An 18,195-nucleotide genomic window follows, 5' to 3' on the forward strand; every position below is an offset into this window, starting at 1 on the left:
ATAACAAAAACGTAAGAAAAAAATTACTTGTAGAAAAAAAAAATACACCTAAATAAAAGTTTAGATCACATTCCCCTGGGACATAAGTGACATAATCTAAAAGAAAAAGATTAAAATAAAAAACAGACGCCAGTGTCCGAAAAAAATAGACTATTATGCTTCTTCCATATTTTGAACCCCCCCAAACAACAACACTTTAATTCACTCCCTCTCCCCTGTCCCCCCCCCCCCCCAAAAAAAAAAAAATTAAATAAAAAGGTCAGAAAGTCGTATTGACGCCAGGATGGTACCAATAAAAAAGTATTGCTCTTACTGCAAAAACTTTACTTTTTTATATTTTATTTTATTCAGGCCATTGGAGACTAAACTGGATCTTTCGGCCGTACCAGAATCCACTTTCAGGAAAGTCTTGTTGCGCCGACCGAACAAAGTGTGCCTGGTGTCCGTAGATGACTTTGAGCAAGGGGTAGACAACAAGTACCAGCTATTAAAAGGTGACTCCCTGTACAACCTTGTTATAAGCCCTTATTCACATTATGATTTTTTTTTAACCCAATTGGACTTCTGCAGGACTATTCTTGAAGTCAAAAATACAAGAACCATTCTGGATCCCATTAAGGGGGTTGTCCACTTCTTTGAAGTAGATGGTATAAAAGGTAAAAAAAAAAAACAACCTATACTCATCTGGTGAACATATGCATCATATGCTGCAGCGTTTATGTTCTATTTGATCAGGAAGAGAACTGCTGCTTTCTGTTCAGACAGAATGTATGGCTGCAGCCGATCAGAAGTCGCTGATTGTCTGCAGCAATCACGTGACTGGATGTTGATGCCAAGGAGACTGGTGGAGGAGCAGTGTTGGTGTGGTAGATGAGTATAGGGTTTTTTCTATTTCTCATATCACCCAAGGCTCATTAAAGAGGGGTAGTTTTATGTTGTTGCTATAGAAGTGCACCGCTACTCTGCCGCCCAACTTCCTGCTTGCCAGGGAGCGGTGCGCTCCCGAAGACTGAAAGTTCGGGTCAGCCGCTTGGTCACACTGCTGGTCCGAAGGTGCACTTTACCAGGCTCAAAAGAGGGTCAACTATCGTCTGCGACATCGCAGGGACACTGAGAGACAAGGAAGCTGACCGCTTCTAGGGATCTGGTCATCTTCAGAGCACCGCTTGCAGGCTCTAAAGTAAAGCGCTTGGGATTGCACCCTCCTTCCCTAGGAAACTAGCCACCTCTAGTAGATTGCAGAGGTGGTCAGTAATCTTGGCAATGAGCTGTAAACTATAGAATTTAAAAAAAAAAAAATTGAAAAGCAAGAGGATTTTCAATAAGGGGTAAATTGCAAAGTTGCTTGTCTTCACAAGCACTTTGCAATTTTATCCCTTTAATGTTAACTTTAATAGTTGAGGAAAACTCCTTTTTTTTTTTTTCTTTCTTATGACAACACTTCTCTGGTCTGAACCCCTTCCCCTATCTGATTTCTGAATATTAGGATCACTTGCAGACTAGGCTAAACTTGCAATTGTTTTTTTTTTTTCCGCCTGATTTTTATGTAGATGTATAAGGGCTTGTTTTTTCTAGGATGCATTAATAATGGAGGGCAGCAATTCAGCTATTTTTAATTTTATTTTTTATTTTTTGCATGGCGTTGCATGACAACTTTATTTCACCTGAGTATAAGCTTCTGAGCCCACATCATCCTTGTGCCGTGCAAGAACTACATCCATTGTGGAACAGCGCCCTAAGTGTGCAGTGCAGCATCTTCTCCTATAAACCGTTCCCTCCATCGTTTGTGGCCTGATAAGATATTTCTAAAGTTATATCTAGTCTGCGATAATGCCATATACAAATGAGGGATTACAGGGTTGTCTGGGCCTGGGCTTAGGATAAGTCATCAATATCTGATCGGTGTCTGTGCAACACCCGGCACACACGCCGATCAGCTGTGAAAGTGCTCAGTTGCAGAGCTGTACAGCTCGGTCAGTTTTATAGTGGCCGGGTACTGCACGTTTGCGCCTTTTTGATTCAGGGGGCGGATGAAATGGTGGAGGGAAGAATTTATTGGGGTAAATTCTGCTGACAGGTTCCATACTTTCCATTTAACATCCTGTTGACACCTACTGTTCCCTCAGGCTCCCAAGAATGCTTCACTCAACCAGATGAGGAGGACAGGTCCGAAGCTTCATCCAATAATCTGGCGCTAATGGACACAGAGTTGTACACTCACTCGTTAAGGAAGGACGCAAACACCCCTAAGTCTGAAAAGAGAAAACAAAGCGGAACAAGCAAACTCTTTCTTTCGGCCCAGGATGAGATAAAAGAAGCCAACGGTCAACGATTGGAGAGAGGAACTAGGAAGCTAAAGGCAAATGATCACCCTACAGAAGAAAATGTGATTGTAGACTTCAGAGGAGACCACGGCAAGGTTATTGAGAACCGAGATGGAGGGGAAGATAGTGAGGAGGATGGTGAAGATAATGCTGTCCGTGTCTCAGATGAAGTTATGGATGACAGTAGTGAAGATGAAGCTGATGATGGTCGTGATGCAGGTGAAGATGGAGCTGATGTTGTCCATGGCTCAGGTGAAGTTGCAGATGACAGTAGTGAAGATGAAGCTAATGATGGCCATGCTTCAGGTGACGATGAAGTTGACGATGGCCATGCTTCAGGTGAAGACAGAGCTGATGTTGTATATGGCTCAGGTAGAGTTGCAGATGACAGCAGTGAAGATGAAGTTGACGATGGTCGTGATGCAGGTGAAGATGGAGCTGATGTTGTCCATGGCTCAGGTGAAGTTGCAGATGACAGTAGTGAAGATGAAGCTAATGATGGCCATGCTTCAGGTGACGATGAAGTTGACGATGGCCATGCTTCAGGTGAAGACAGAGCTGATGTTGTATATGGCTCAGGTAGAGTTGCAGATGACCGCAGTGAAGATGAAGTTGACGATGGTCGTGATGCAGGTGAAGATGGAGCTGATGTTGTCCATGGCTCAGGTGAAGTTGCAGATGACAGTAGTGAAGATGAAGCTAATGATGGCCACGCTTCAGGTGACGATGAAGTTGACGATGGCCATGCTTCAGGTGAAGACAGAGCTGATGTTGTATATGGCTCAGGTGGAGTTGCAGATGACAGCAGTGAAGATGAAGTTGACGATGGCCATGCTTCAGGTGAAGACAGAGCTGATGTATATGGCTCAGGTGGAGTTGCCGATGGCCATGCTTCAGGTGAAGACAGAGCTGATGTTGTATATGGCTCAGGTGGAGTTGCAGATGACAGCAGTGAAGATGAAGTTGACGATGGCCATGCTTCAGGTGAAGACAGAGCTGATGTATATGGCTCAGGTGGAGTTGCAGATGGCCATGCTTCAGGTGAAGACAGAGCTGATGTTGTATATGGCTCAGGTGGAGTTGCAGATGACAGCAGTGAAGATGAAGTTGACGATGGCCATGCTTCAGGTGAAGACAGAGCTGATGTTGTCTATGGCTCAGGTGAAGATGAGGACAACAGTGATGAAGATAAAGCTGATGATGGCAATGCAGGTGAGGTTGAGGATGACAGTGACGAAGCTGATGATGTTCATGTTGAAGCCAAAGTTGCTGATGACCTCACAGATGATGAAAGTAACATGCAACCAAATAAATCCAGTGTGACACACCATAATAGAAAGTCAGCAGGCCTCGCTGATTACTCTCACCCGGAGCAGCGTGCAAGGCTTAGGTCAAGGCTGAGTGACGGAAATATGAAGACGGCAGAATCCATTCATCTGCAAAGTGTATCTGTATCAAGACTAGAGGACAGTTCAGCATTATTAGAAACCACTGGCGATGAAAGCTTGGATCTTGCCATGGCTCGGGGTAGGATTATGTTTTATGTGATGTTATTCTGGGTGAATATAGTTTAGGTTTATGTTACTATACCACTTACTGGAGTGTAACAAAGGGGCCTGTGAACATTTTCTTGGGAGTGCTTCTTAATACTGTGAGAAAATAGCATCTACGCCTACCTGCATGTCTGGGTGCAAGTATGAAGCTACAGGGTTGTTTTTTAATTATATTTATTAATACATTTTTTTTTTTAAACAGAGTTTAAAAAAGTAGAAAATAACCAGCTGATTCTTGAGGAATTGCCAGAACCTCCATCTTATCTTAAGTCTGTTTGCTTTGCGTAAGTACACATAATATCTATAGATTCCCATAGAGGAGTGAAGATATTTCACCAGAGGTTCTGCTTTATTATGACGGATTGATGAATCCTGGTGCAACGACCATGTGTCTTCTCTGTCCCTCAGCAGCCAGCAGGACCTCTATCTGTATGATGGAGGAGCAATTTGAAGTTTTATTCCTCATTTTGACAAACCCTGCTGAAATGCAGTAGTGGAAAGAGTAGTCACCTCAACTGTTTACATGGGTTTTCCCCTTATTGCAAGTGATGGCACATCTATAGGATGTCAGGGCACCCGCTGATCTTCATAAGGTAGTGATGTCAAACTCAAAACACAGAGTCAAAATTAAAAACGGAGTTTGACATGTTTGACCGCAGGCTAGTTAAACAGCACCTGTCTGGGGCTGACATTTTTCTTTAAGATTGGGCATCGTCAGACTGGTGAATACTTTAAATACCACATATTAGCAAGGGACCTACCTTTATAGCAGAAATCGGGTCCGTACTTCCAGGTTGTGGGCCCCGTTCACTGTGAAGGAACAAGATCTTGGTTTTTGCAGTCTGCATGCCTGGGATCCCATAACCTGGCAGTATGGAAATTACTTTTTCTTAGACGGGACATTAGGGACACTGGTGAGCGCTTTTTGTTAGTAGGTGTTATTTAGAAAATTCGCCATTCGGAGGCTGCCCGCTCTTTTGTTAAAAAGACTGGTGATAGGAACTCTTTAAGTAGTGCAGCTCATTCAGTTTTTTTTCCCACGCACGGCAGCAGTCTCCTACACCCAAAAAGCGGGAGACATCGGCACGGGACTATTAATTGAAACGAATATCATAAAACCAGGAATGCCTCTGTGTAGGGAGAATGTAAAAAGAAGTTGTGAAACATCAGAATAGTTTTTGGTCCCAGAGGCGAGACCCACTTGCCATTCATACATTTATGGCTTATCCTGCCTAGATCCCATACCATATATACTGAAAATGCCATGATTTCTATTACCACCATTTTCCCCCCAAGACTACCTGCCTATAAGGAAGAGTGTCAATCAGCAATTAGCTACGCCCACTGGACTCCTAAAGGGATTTAAATGGATAAACTGCAAACTATGCAAAACTTGTGCCCACAACCCTATAAATCGATTTGCTCCTCTCCCACTACTTTATAAGACTCTAGGATCCCTTCAAGGTTTTTCTCATGGTTTTTTTAGCCGCACAGATAAACCTGCACCCGTCTGCAAGAAGATCCAGAGAAAGAAAAGCACAAAACCTAAAAAATCGGGATCAGGGCTAAAGAGCAGCCAGGTGAAGCAGATATTTAACCATCACGCTCAAGGGCGAGTCTCTAAGGAAGCGTTCACAGATGTGGAGAAATGGTAAGGCTCCAGGCCACACTTAGAGGACTTATTCTTTGTGGAATGCCTTATTAACCCCTTCCCGACATAACGTACAGTTATGTCATATGTCGTGACTTTGATGTGGGCTCGCTAGCCAAGGACGCATCTTTCCCGGCAGATGATGGCTGAATTTTTCAGCCATCATCTGCCTTGAACAGCTCTGCTAATCCCATCCAGTTTATTGTACGCTGAATTAATGTCATAAATTGGGGGAGAGTGCAGCTTATATCTGCATTTCTAGTGATTCCAAGGGCCCTCTGCCCCCGATTCAGCAGGTGGCCACAGCGAGGGGGTCATCGCTATCCATTGGCATCTTGTAACTTCTACAATGATTTCTTCACGGTTCAAAACCCTACACATGCATGAGCTGTACACAGCAATAATTCCTTAGATTTTTCTTCTCCACAGTATAGATGTGTATATGAATCAGCTGGCAAGCGACCTGTCTGCGTACACCTCTCACGCCAAAAGGACTAGGATATCCCGGGCCGACGTGGAGCTTTTAATGAAAAGGTGAGGACAACTTCTATTGACCCCCGCATCATGAACATGTGAATGTAATGTAACCGTCAAATATAGCAAAAATCACACCAGTAGTGGAAAATGTTTTAATAATTCCAAATCAATATAGGTGATAAATGTATGCGCACTGAGACCCTCACATATCACTAAAACGAGGGTCCTAAACCCTCTTTCTGGAGATGTTTGAACACAGCGGTGGTCAAGCATGGCAGACAACAGCATGTAGCGATCGCTGTCCGGCCATTAGACATCGAATAGGAGCAGTGCTCACGTAGAGAAGAATATAAAATGATCGCTGGACTGTGGTTGCTGTAGGCAATAAAGATCATTATTCTTATTGGTAAGTACATAACTCTACCCAGATGTTTGTCTTGACCCTTTAGGGACCTCCAATATGCCTTTTATGGTGGTCACAAAGTGGTCTTAGAGTAGGACGCCATGTGCTGCCATGGGTAACTCATGCCGGCAAGTGTAAGTGCCCAAATATCCAAATGTGGCCAAGCTCTAGCTCTACCTGGAATGTCTGGATTTCGTGGAATCCACACCACAATCGGTGGCAAATCTGACTCATGAGAATGGAGCCTTAAAAATCCTAAGTGGGGTATTCCCATTTCCTACATTTATATGGCATATCCACAGAATATGCCAAAAATGCATAGTACGTGAGGGTTCCCCCCCGATGGGACGTGCATTTATCTTAAATGGTTTCTCCGAAAATGTGATAAAAATGTCCGTTATGACATATTGCAACCCGTCCGAGTCACTTGTCAGGGCAGTTTGCTGCTTGAGGAAATGCAGCTGAAGACTTGTCTCAACTGTCAGAGGAGCAGCACCGTGATCAGATTTGTTCACTCTGCAATGGAGCAAGGCTGTAGCCAGAGAAAAAAAATACTTGTCCCTTAGAACAGGCTTTGATTTTTTTTCTCCAGTCTCAGGCTGATTGAGACAAACGGGTTTACAAATGAGTACAGGACTGAAGCAGGAAAATCATAGCCTGTTCTGCTCACTCAGGTGAGGACAAGTTTGTGGGGTTTTTTTTCATTCTTTGGCTGAGTGAGCTGATCAGGTCATGATGCTGCTCCTTTGACAGTTCTGATACGTCTCAAGTGCTGTTTCTTCAGGCTGCAACCCATCCTGACATGTGACTAGAACAGGTTGCAGCTTGAAATATGTTACAGCGGTTGTTTTTATTATATTCTCGGAGAACCTCTTTAAGAACTGAGCCATGTTGCTACAAAGAATTGTCTTTGTGACCCCACAATATAGGAGACCTTTCCCTCGGCATGTACACTTGTTCCAGGAAAACCACGCTGTATACATCCATGTACTGTACTCAGATTTCCATTTGCATGTGTTAGTACTGCAGGTCTCTGACTTATCTGCCACGTGTTTGGTTTATATCCTATTGACCACATTGTATGTTCTCCACCCACAGGCAGCGCCTGGTGACCGACACAACTTCTCTCAATGTTCTCATCGAGAAACATTTACCATTGGATTGCAGAAGACTTCTAATTCCATGTGCAATGAGCGGAAACCAGGTGCTTCCCAAAATTTCAGCCTCATCGCGTAAAAAGCTATAATACAGGTTACACTGTAAATAGTAATGTGGGGATTAAAGTGTTAAAGATCCTTTTGTACAAAAATGCTGTTAAATATTTTTTTTGTTGGACATAAAATATCAAATATAGAATTTGATATTTTATTTAAAGGGGCTGTTTCATTATTATAAATGGGCAAATTTGAAAGGTGCTTGTAAAAATAAGCAACTTTGCCATTTAACTTTTCTCCGTTCTCAAGAACAGATGGATTTTCCATCAACTTGTGGATCCACATGTTGAAATCTCTTCTTTCCCCCAAAATGTTGTGATGGAGGACAGTTGAAAGACCCCAATATACACGAGATAGTTAGGCAAATCCCGTCATTATCACTATTCATTTATACATTATTCATCGAAATGAAAATGGATCCCACCATAGAATGGAAACAAGAGAATGTTTTACTTCTTCCCTGTACGGGGACATGTTCCCACACCTACCCTACATACACTTACATTATAACAGACGGGATCCCCAGAAGTGATGATGCAGTAACACAAAAACCAAGAACGCGCACTAAACATGATCAATGTGATGAGATAAGACTATATTGAAGCGTCATCTATTATTATTTATGGCAATAATGTCGCAGTTGGCACAACTATTCTTGCCATGAAAAATACTGGAAGCCCAGGCGGACCCCCAATAAAGTTCATTGAGTATAGTTTAGTTCATCGGTATAGTTTTTTTTAAAAAAAAAAAAAAACCTTGATACCCCAATAAACCCCAGGGAAATGAGATCTGACACAGCAGGCATGTTTGTCGTGTAAAAAGAGACACTGCACAGGTTAAAATGTGGGGTCTAGAATGAAGGATCCTCACCCACTCTGCTGTATAACCATCAGTACCATAGTTTTTTAATGGTATTCCCATCTTCAAGATCCTATCCCAGGTGTAGTAATAATAATAATATTATTATTAGAAAATGGGTCCAATTAGAAATGTAGTATAGTTCTCCTGATTCGCTATGTCGCTTACCCCATGTGCAGGACATTGCAGTAGCTTGGGTATTCATAGTTATGAGCACTCGTATAGTGACAGTTATTTAGTTGTTAGTGGTTGTAACCATGGATACCTAAGCTACTGCAATGCCCTGCACGTGGGTTAAGCAACATAAGTTATCAGAAGAACTATACTACATTTCTAATTGGAGGGATTTGCTAATATTATTACACCTACTAGATATTGGGATAGGATCTTGGAGATGAGAATACTCCTTTAAGCATAGTAATGGGCTATGCTGCTCTATTCAATCCCCTCCTAACTGCAATTGTTCAGCCCAGAGGATTGAGGTATTTTAGCAATCGGTGGGTTCCTGGCAGCCCCCACACCAGTTTTAAACTGACCATACACATGAGATTGCCGTTCATTCAGTAGACCGCTCTCTCTCCAAATCACTGTCTAGAGCTCATGTGTTTTCAATGGGGAAAGAGGAGAAAGTGGCTGCCAGATGGCTCCGGGTGGAAACGAAAGAATTGGGAGGTGAATTTCTAGCTCTCTGATCCTCATGATGTCACAGGGGTCTCCACACACATCAGATGGGAGGCTGATCCCACCGAAATCAGCAGTTTTCGGTGGCTGACTCTTCTACCTTGGATTGGGGCCTCCGCATTTATCACCTACCCCATGGACAAAAAAAAAGTACACCCTTTCTTCAAATCTCCTTTAACTCTCTCAGGACTAAAAATACAATTTATTTTTTTCCTCTAAAATTAAAAAAAAACGATTGCGCTGCATGCAAAATATTGATTTGATAAATTAAGTTTCTTGTATCTGATTGTAGCCTGTCTCCATACTGCTGCATAACAACTCCCAGCCTCTGCGTTGTCATCGTTTGCTGGGATTTGTAGTTCTTCAGCAGTTGGACAGTCCAGGTAGAAGGCGCCGGCCTTGCATAATAAAGGCTCAGCCCTGCTCTCAGACAGTCTTCTCACTTGCTTGCAGGTAACGTCTTTACTCCTGAGCCGTGAGGCCAGTTCTCCTTACATTTATTGCCTCCAAATTGTGAAATAACCGTTTCGGAGACAGTGGCCCGGTCACGTCGAGTTGCTGCGGGCTGACTTTAAAGGCACAGGATAGATATATGTTTAGTGTCTCGTCATTAATGGCAGGATCCACAGACAGAAACGCCGCCTTAAGATCTTCAGGCTTCCCGGGACTAAAATGCAAAAAAAAAAAAGAAGATATTTACAATGGGTAATGGTATATCCGAATATTTGGGTGCAGCCCTGTCCACAATGCATGGACTGTAAATATAAGCATTGAGACTGATCAGTCCCATGCAAATTGGCAGCTACTTTGGTTCATGCCCCCTTCATTGGGGAGAGACAATGGCTGGTCATTAAGGGGGGCTGTTACATGTCCTTTCTTCAGGAGCCTCCAGGCTTCTTGCTTGTTAAACTTGGGGGGGGAGAACTCCTAAAGACTGGCAGTTCGGCCATGCCGTTGTTCTGAGCTGTGCGCTCTCCGATGCCGCAAGAAGAGGCAAGATCAGAGGAGCGCAGGCGCAGTAAAGGTGGCTGGATGCAGTGCTTACAAGCCCATGCTCCTTGCATAGGAAACCAGCCACCACTGCAGTCTAACATGGGCAAGGAGCTGTAGACTATAGAATTAAAGATCCCTCTGTTCTTGAGATCGTAGAGGATTTTTAATAGTGGGATGCCGGGTGTTGGACCCCAACCAATCAGTATGGACAACGTAAAAGAAGTAGACAACCTCTTTAATTTAGTATCCAAAAAATAATGCAGTCTATTACAATACACACTTCCCGAGATAGACAGATGTATCCCTCCAAAGAAGCCGGCGCGAAACGCGCGTTGGGGTACCTTACATTCCACCATCAGGTTGTATATTGCAAAGTTGCAATTTTTAAACCATCAACAAACACAAGACAACACCTTTAATTGATTAGCAATCACTTACTTGTTTCCAAGTATGTTTCTCAGCTCTTTCAGATATTTCTTTCTTTCGGCAGAAAATTGATCCCGGAGTACGCCAATAAAGGCACTAGGATTTCCCTCTTCATCCTGTAAAAAAATAAAAAGTAGCAATGTTCGTTCAGTGTGTGATCATTCTTTAGCTTTTTGCAAACTAGAATACGTCTTTGCATTCAAGAGGTCATAACTTTTTTTTTTTTTCGACATAGTTGTATGAGAGGGGTTGTGTTTTTTCATAACAGGGCAAGTTGTACTTTGTGTAGGTGCCATTTCTCGGTACATAGAAATTAACATTTAAAGAGGTTGTCCACTACTTTATCACTGATGATCTATTTTTAAGATGGGTCATCAATGTCTGATCGGTTGGGGTCTGACACCCGGCACCCTCGCCGATCTGCTCAATTTCGGAGCTGCTCCGTCTTCTGATAGTGGCCGTGGCGGGGTACACATCCACCTCCTATCGATTTGATTAGGAGGCGGATGTGCAATACCGTGCCACGGCCACTATCAGAAGATATAGCACTCTGCAATTGAGCAGTTCCGGTCGCCGACCCCTGGAACAGCTGATCTGTATAGACGACCCCCAACCAATCAGTATGGACAACCTAAAAATAAGTAGACAACCTCTTTAGTTTAGTATCCAAAAAATAATGCAGTCTATTACAATACGCACTTCCAGAGATAGATACATCCCCTCGAAGAAGCCGACGCGAAAAGCGCGTTGGGGTAACTTGCGTTCTTCCATCAAGGTTGTATATGGTTACATTATGCACTTATATGCTTGTTTCCCTTGATAACTATTTTATTACTTTTGTCTGACTTATGAGACCACTTGTGTTCTCTTTGATATTGAAGCTGCTCTTATAGAGGGTTATATATGTGATAGGCGTAGCTGTACTCTGACTATTTATAATTTTGCTTCTGACCTATACACTATATGTACCGTCATATTGATCTGCCTGCTTTCAATATCTCTATTCAGTTCATTTTTTCATTAGTTTTAGGAATATTGCTTCCCAGTTCTTTGAATCTATTACATAAGGAACTTGACTGGCCCTGATATTTATTGATTATGAAGTGGGGTGTGCATGTATGCAAAACTGTTTGACTATTGGACTGATATTCTCTGTGTACCTCCGGTGGTGTGGCACTCACCGTCACTTCTCCTTGCCTTTTAATAGTTGCCTTTTTAACAGTTTTATATTCAAATGTTTCAATAAAGAGTTTGATTTTATATGAATAAAATCAAGACGCATCTTTCTGCTTCCATTCTTTTTTTGGTGTATAACCCCTTTAATTTGTAGTTCTTTAAATTTTGGCAAAAATGGGGAAAAATGCAGACTCTCTGCTCTATTCTTCTGTCTTATATATTATATATCTGATTGGTGTATATATAATACAGGTTGTTACAGTCATAACCAAATGTGTGTTCACTTAATAAAATGTATTTATATTAACAGTTTGGAGTTTTGTAAATTTTTCTTATTAAATATACTGGCATCTATATTAGCCTGTGTACTAATGCTGGTTGGGAATTCCTAAGTATGTCCTGCCAAGTAATATGGTCTGATTATAATGTACCCATCACATGGTTTTTCCTTTAAAGTCGCATTCCCATCTCGAAGATCCTATCCCAATGTGTAGTAGGTGTAATAATATTAGCAAATACCTCAAATTAGAAATGTAGTATAGTTCTTCTGATTTCCCCATGTGCAGGGCATTGCAGTAGTTTAGGTATCCATGGTTATGTTCATTCATATAGTGACAGTTAGTGCTTGTTACCATGGATACCTAAGCTACTGCAATGCCCTGCACATGGGGTAAGCTACATAGCAAATTAGAAGAACTATACTTCATTTCTAATTGGAAGTGTTTGCTAATATTATTACACCTACTACATATTGGGGATAGGATCTTGGAGATGGGAATGTGACTTAATGAAACAGATTATTCTTGTAAGATTTCTTGTCAAGAATTAGACTTGCTCTGGCACCACACCCCCATCCGTTGCAAAACTACAACTCTCAGCATTCACTGACTGTGCCAGGCTGTTAGTTATGTGCTGCAGAAAGGTACAGGTAAAAATCTGTGCATAAAAGGAAAATGACCCCCGTGACCATCCAGGTCTGCGGGTATTTTCTCATTAGAAGCTAAAACAGGGGAGTAACTGTGCCCTAATAGTAGCTATATGATACAGTGGCCATATAATGGCGCACAAGAGTGCTCATATACCGCCATACAGTGAGTCAAATGTATTATTGTATTTGGGGCAATTGCTCCAAATACCCAATACTTAAAGGGGTTGTCCATCTGGGACATTTATGGGTAGATCTGAACAGAGAGGGCCATGCATACATCCGCGAGAGCATGCCAGGGCTGCAGTCTCAAGACTATGGACATTTATGGCATATCTGATCAACATGTCCGACATATCCCAAAAGAGTCAAGCCCTTTAATCTGCCTAATACATTATAGTATTACATAGTCATTTATGTAATAAAAATGTAGCTTCACCTCACTGAATAAAGACTTGTAAGGGATAGTTTCATCCTCCGGCTTCAGCTGGGACTCTGCGGCGTCCATCAATTCCTGAATTTCAGCTGAACTCTTAGATGGAAAGGCTTTTCTGAGTTGGAGCCTGTGGAAATACAAACGTGAAGCTTCCAGTAGGTGGCGCTAGAGTTCTAGTCATGTTTCTCTCTGAAGAGACAATTTGCATAGAGGACCATGCACTGCCTAGAAGTCTCCTCACTCTGACATGCCAGGCCTGGCTTGTCCCTCTCCACAAGGAGAAACGTGACCCCAAACTTGAACTAGAAATGTCCTACAATATCCGTGCTGCCTAGTAGTGAGGAGGTGGAATTCTCTGAACGTTTTTGCATTATTATTATTATTATTTTTTTCCTCTATATGCAGAATTTTTTTCTCCACATGGATGCAATTTTTAAAACCCCATTCACATGAATAGTACTGAACTGCAAATTGTCTTCATGAAAAAAAGCAGGTACAGAGGAGAACCCCAAACCTGTGCACTACAGGGCCCAATATATGTAAGATTTTGTGAGTTGGAGAATGAACCAAAAAAAAACAAACATTTCTTTTATCACTAGGATTAGGAAAGTGTTTTGTAGCCTGTGGATGACTCCTTTGTGTTTCAGGGACCATCGCTTTCTTCCTGTGGCAGTATGGTAAGGATATGGTGGTCTAAGATGGCACCAACGCCTTAAGCGGGGAGACTGTGAATACAGCAAGCGGAGAAAGCAGCCAGCAGAAACTATCAGAATGCAATTATCTAAGTTATTGGTGGGATTTCTGCAAGGTACATCAGCATGCAAAAAATTCTGCAGACTTGATAGTGGGAGCACAGCTAACTCCAGTTTACTCCCCCTCTCATATCCTGGTTTAATGTTCACTTACAGGAACTTCAACCCAAGTACAGGTGCTCGGTGCACCCTTGGTGAGGCCAAAATCTGCTTGATTTCCCTGTGTCTCCACTCCCCCTCTTCTTTGACAGCTCTGGCTTCATACAGCCAGAAAAGGGTGGAGATAGAGGTGGGAAAACTGGCCATGCCATGAAGCACTGACCACCTGGACTTAGTATGAACAGTCATTCTGTGCTGACAGTCCCTTTAAAGGGAGTTTGTACAGTCATTGTTTCCTGACGGGTTCAGGGCACCCTTGCCATGGCTGATCAGTTCAGTGCCCCTTCCCACCTACTTGCTTTCCATCTACCTCCCCCTTCCTATTTTTTGATTGACAGCTCTGGCTTTCAAAGAACGAAAGAAGGGCTTAGATGGACGGAAAACAAGTAGGTGGGAACTGAACTGTTTGGCCACACCAAGGGTGCACCGAGCGCCTGTGCTTGGTCTGAACAGTCATTCTGTACGCAGACTCCCTTAATTTTGGCTGTATTTGAATAATAAGTGGAATACAGAGGCCGAGTTGTTGCGTATAGATTCACAGGACCACATCAGTAATCTGTGACCTGAGAACCGCCTCCTGACATCCGTGGCTCTTCTTTTGATTAGCCAGCCTGAAGCGACGTCCTAGTTGTGGCGTGATGCATATGTGATATCCGCCAGGCTGGCTAATCAATAGTAAATAGTTTCTCACCAACTCTACTCATTGGCTCTGCTGTTGTACAAAACCAATCATAGGATCATATTGAACACAACAGTTTAGTCGATGTGCAGAGGGTCCCGGTATCTGATAGGTGGGACCTAACATCTAGACAGGTTCCCACACCTATGTTGAGAACTGATCATACATGCATGGCTTATACCAATACATTAGAAGGTGAGAATCCCCCGCCAATATGCCATAAATGGCGGAGATGAGACTATCCCTTTAAATGCCAGTACTGAAGGTTGTGTTTTGTTTTGTCTTTTGCAGTTTTTCATTATTTAGCTAGCGTACCTGAACTGCTCCTGTGTTACTGATCCATCGTTTGAGCTGTCGGCAGCGGCGAGCTCCTTCTGCAGGGGTTTATGTCCATGAAACCAAGCACAATACAAATCTTCATCCATCTGCAAAACAGACTTTCCATGTTAGCATGCCGATGGGAACCACGTGGCAAAGCTCATATTTTAGGTTTTGTTATCATAGACACGAGGGAGCGGTTTTAGGCCTCATGCACACAAGCGTATTGTGTGCTCGAGTGTATGGCGCTAGGCTAGGCTAGGCCACCTATACATTGTGTACTGTGACCTCTGATCTCGTATAGAGGCAGCCATGTCATATCACCAGAGTATTCTCCCCTTCCGTGTGTGAAGGACAAGGACTCTCAGCCGCCTCGTAACTCCATCTTCAGACTGACTAGGGCAAGCCATCTCTTTTAATTTAGTGTCGATCAAAGCACCTTTTCCACTGATATGGTTGTGGCGCAAGAAAATATCTTATGCATTTAAATGAGTTGTCCACTTTTGGGGAATTTCTTTATTTTTTTTACTTAAATGCATGGTTTTGGGCCAAAAAAATAAAATTTTGCCATTTGGTTTCATTACAAATTTTGCACCGTTTTGCCTTTTACAGGTTCTTTGATTCCCTGCACAGTCAACTTTGATGTGGTCTTTGATTCACTACACAGTCAACTTTGATGTGGTGTTTGATTCCCTGCACAGTCAACTTTGATTCACTACGCAGTCAACTTTGATGTGGTCTTTGATTCTCTGCACAGTCAACTTTGATGTGGTCTTTGATTCCCTACACAGTCAACTTTGACGTGGTCTTTGATTCTCTGCACAGTCAACTTTGACGTGGTCTTTGATTCTCTACACAGTCAACTTTGATGTGGTCTTTGATTGTCTGCACAGTCAACTTTGACGTGGTCTTTGATTCTCTGCACAGTCAACTTTGATGTGGTCTTTGATTCACTACACAGTCAACTTTGATGTGGTCTTTGATTCACTACGCAGTCAACTTTGATGTGGTCTTTGATTCACTACGCAGTCAACTTTGACGTGGTCTTTGATTCTCTGCACAGTCAACTTTGACGTGGTCTTTGATTCTCTACACAGTCAACTTTGATGTGGTCTTTGATTGTCTGCACAGTCAACTTTGATGTGGTCTTTGATTCACTACACAGTCAACTTTGATGTGGTCTTTGATTCACTACACAGTCAACTTTGACGTGGTCTTTGATTCTCTGCACAGTCAACTTTGACGTGGTCTTTGATTCTCTACACAGTCAACTTTGATGTGGTCTTTGATTGTCTGCACAGTCAACTTTGACGTGGTCTTTGATTCTCTGCACAGTCAACTTTGATGTGGTCTTTGATTCACTACACAGTCAACTTTGATGTGGTCTTTGATTCACTACACACTCAACTTTGATGTGGTCTTTGATTCACTACGCAGTCAACTTTGATGTGGTCTTTGATTCACTACACAGTCAACTTTGACGTGGTCTTTGATTCTCTGCACAGTCAACTTTGACGTGGTCTTTGATTGTCTGCACAGTCAACTTTGATGTGGTCTTTGATTCACTACACAGTCAACTTTGATGTGGTCTTTGATTCACTACACAGTCAACTTTGATGTGGTCTTTGATTCTCTACACAGTCAACTTTGATGTGGTCTTTGATTCACTACACAGTCAACTTTGATGTGGTCTTTGATTCACTACGCAGTCAACTTTGATGTGGTCTTTGATTCACTACACAGTCAACTTTGACGTGGTCTTTGATTGTCTGCACAGTCAACTTTGATGTGGCATTTGATTCCCTGCATATTTAACTTTCATGTGGTCTGTGGTCATAAATTAGCTGATTGGAAGTAATTAAAAAGACAAATCAGAGTTAGAAACACTCCCACTTGATCATCATAGCAAACTCACTGATGGATTCTTAGTTAACTCATTTTGCAGCCAGCAATAGATGGTGCAACACTGAAGCTATAGAAGGCAAATGGTGCAAACTTTATAATGAAACCCAATTGCAAACATGATTTAATAGTAGGCCGAGTTGTCTCCCCCCCCCCCCCGGAACCCCTGATTTATCAGGGTGCAGAGATGGGTTAAAAAATATCTAATAAGAACCTGACCCTAAATAATGTCATGTTCTGATGATACATATATTTAGGAACTGAAAGGGAAAGTTTTAGCAATTATGCATGTAGAAATAGAACAATACAGAGCCAGGACCAAGGATGATGATGAAGAAGAAGTCTACATTTACTCACCTGACCCATAAGGACTCGATAAAAAGAATGGATTTGCTCATTTATCAGTTGAATCCGACATGTTTGATTTAAAGAATACGACCATGTGAAAGCTGCCTCCCCAAACTTCCTCTGTAGATAGTTTATCATAAACTCTGGCAGAGAGGATTGTCTACCCTTCTACAATAAAGACAATGGGAAGAAATACATTTTGTCATCGGTTTATAAAGTAAAAGCCCAGTCCAGCATGTAGGAAGAGCATTTGTGATTTTTTTCTGACCATGTCCACTACTATATATATATTTTTTTAACTTTAAAAAATAAGCCCATGGTGGTCTTAAATTAAACAAAAAAAAAATCTGGTAGTTATTGGACACCCACTCGCTAATGCTTGTGTTTCCCATAGCTCTTTCTTCCAGGATAGAACATCAACGCTGCAGCCAGTCAGTAGCCACTGATTGGCTGCAGCAGTCATGTGAGTCTCGTCACTGTCATGATCGCAGACCATAATCCATCTATACGTTACCTGCTGATCCATGGCAAACTTTTCTCTCCAGATGTCCTTTATCATCCCGTACACCTCTTTTAGGCTTAATCTTAAGTTTTTCACTGGTCGATCCTGGCGCAGATGAACGGGAACTTTATCACCAATTCCCTAGAATCAACCATTCCAAGAGTTGAAAACCTCATGACGTACCATTGCCAAAGTTGATCGCTAAAATACCGTCGTGATATCACCTAATTGGATACATCTCCTTTAGGCCGGATTCAGATGGCCGTATGTGGACCACAATGCCGGTATGACCTCGGATCTCCGTACCTGAACTTACCGCCTTACAAGCATATATGAGGTTGTAAATTCGGGTCAGGAGACCCACGGTCTGTCCAGGCATTGCAGTCCATATACTGCCGTCTGAACCCGAGTGTGACAC

General features: G+C 42.4%; 2 protein-coding genes across 2 annotated transcripts in view; one reads left to right on the forward strand and one right to left on the reverse strand.

Annotated features, from left to right (window-relative positions):
- The window catches only part of CENPT (centromere protein T), a 30,420-nt gene extending 18,559 nt beyond the window's left edge, over window positions 1–11,861 (forward strand). The window contains exons 8-13 of the mRNA XM_073659393.1: window positions 352–494; window positions 2,127–3,851; window positions 4,080–4,161; window positions 5,364–5,528; window positions 5,958–6,062; window positions 7,507–11,861. Coding sequence (XP_073515494.1) covers window positions 352–494; window positions 2,127–3,851; window positions 4,080–4,161; window positions 5,364–5,528; window positions 5,958–6,062; window positions 7,507–7,654 — 2,368 coding nt within the window. The 3' untranslated portion in view covers window positions 7,655–11,861. The remainder of the gene's footprint in view (window positions 1–351; window positions 495–2,126; window positions 3,852–4,079; window positions 4,162–5,363; window positions 5,529–5,957; window positions 6,063–7,506) is intronic.
- TSNAXIP1 (translin associated factor X interacting protein 1) overlaps window positions 8,804–18,195 on the reverse strand; it is an 86,839-nt gene continuing 77,447 nt past the window's right edge. The window contains exons 11-16 of the mRNA XM_073659395.1: window positions 17,790–17,918; window positions 17,285–17,443; window positions 15,023–15,132; window positions 13,121–13,244; window positions 10,593–10,696; window positions 8,804–9,828 (exon numbers count right to left, since the gene is read on the reverse strand). Of these exons, the coding sequence (XP_073515496.1) occupies window positions 9,624–9,828; window positions 10,593–10,696; window positions 13,121–13,244; window positions 15,023–15,132; window positions 17,285–17,443; window positions 17,790–17,918 (831 nt within the window). The 3' untranslated portion in view covers window positions 8,804–9,623. The remainder of the gene's footprint in view (window positions 9,829–10,592; window positions 10,697–13,120; window positions 13,245–15,022; window positions 15,133–17,284; window positions 17,444–17,789; window positions 17,919–18,195) is intronic.

This window comes from Phyllobates terribilis, unplaced genomic scaffold (genome assembly GCF_046119375.1).
Source record: "Phyllobates terribilis strain yellow unplaced genomic scaffold, ASM4611937v1 Scaffold_13__5_contigs__length_258822181, whole genome shotgun sequence".
Lineage (NCBI taxonomy): Eukaryota > Metazoa > Chordata > Amphibia > Anura > Dendrobatidae > Phyllobates > Phyllobates terribilis.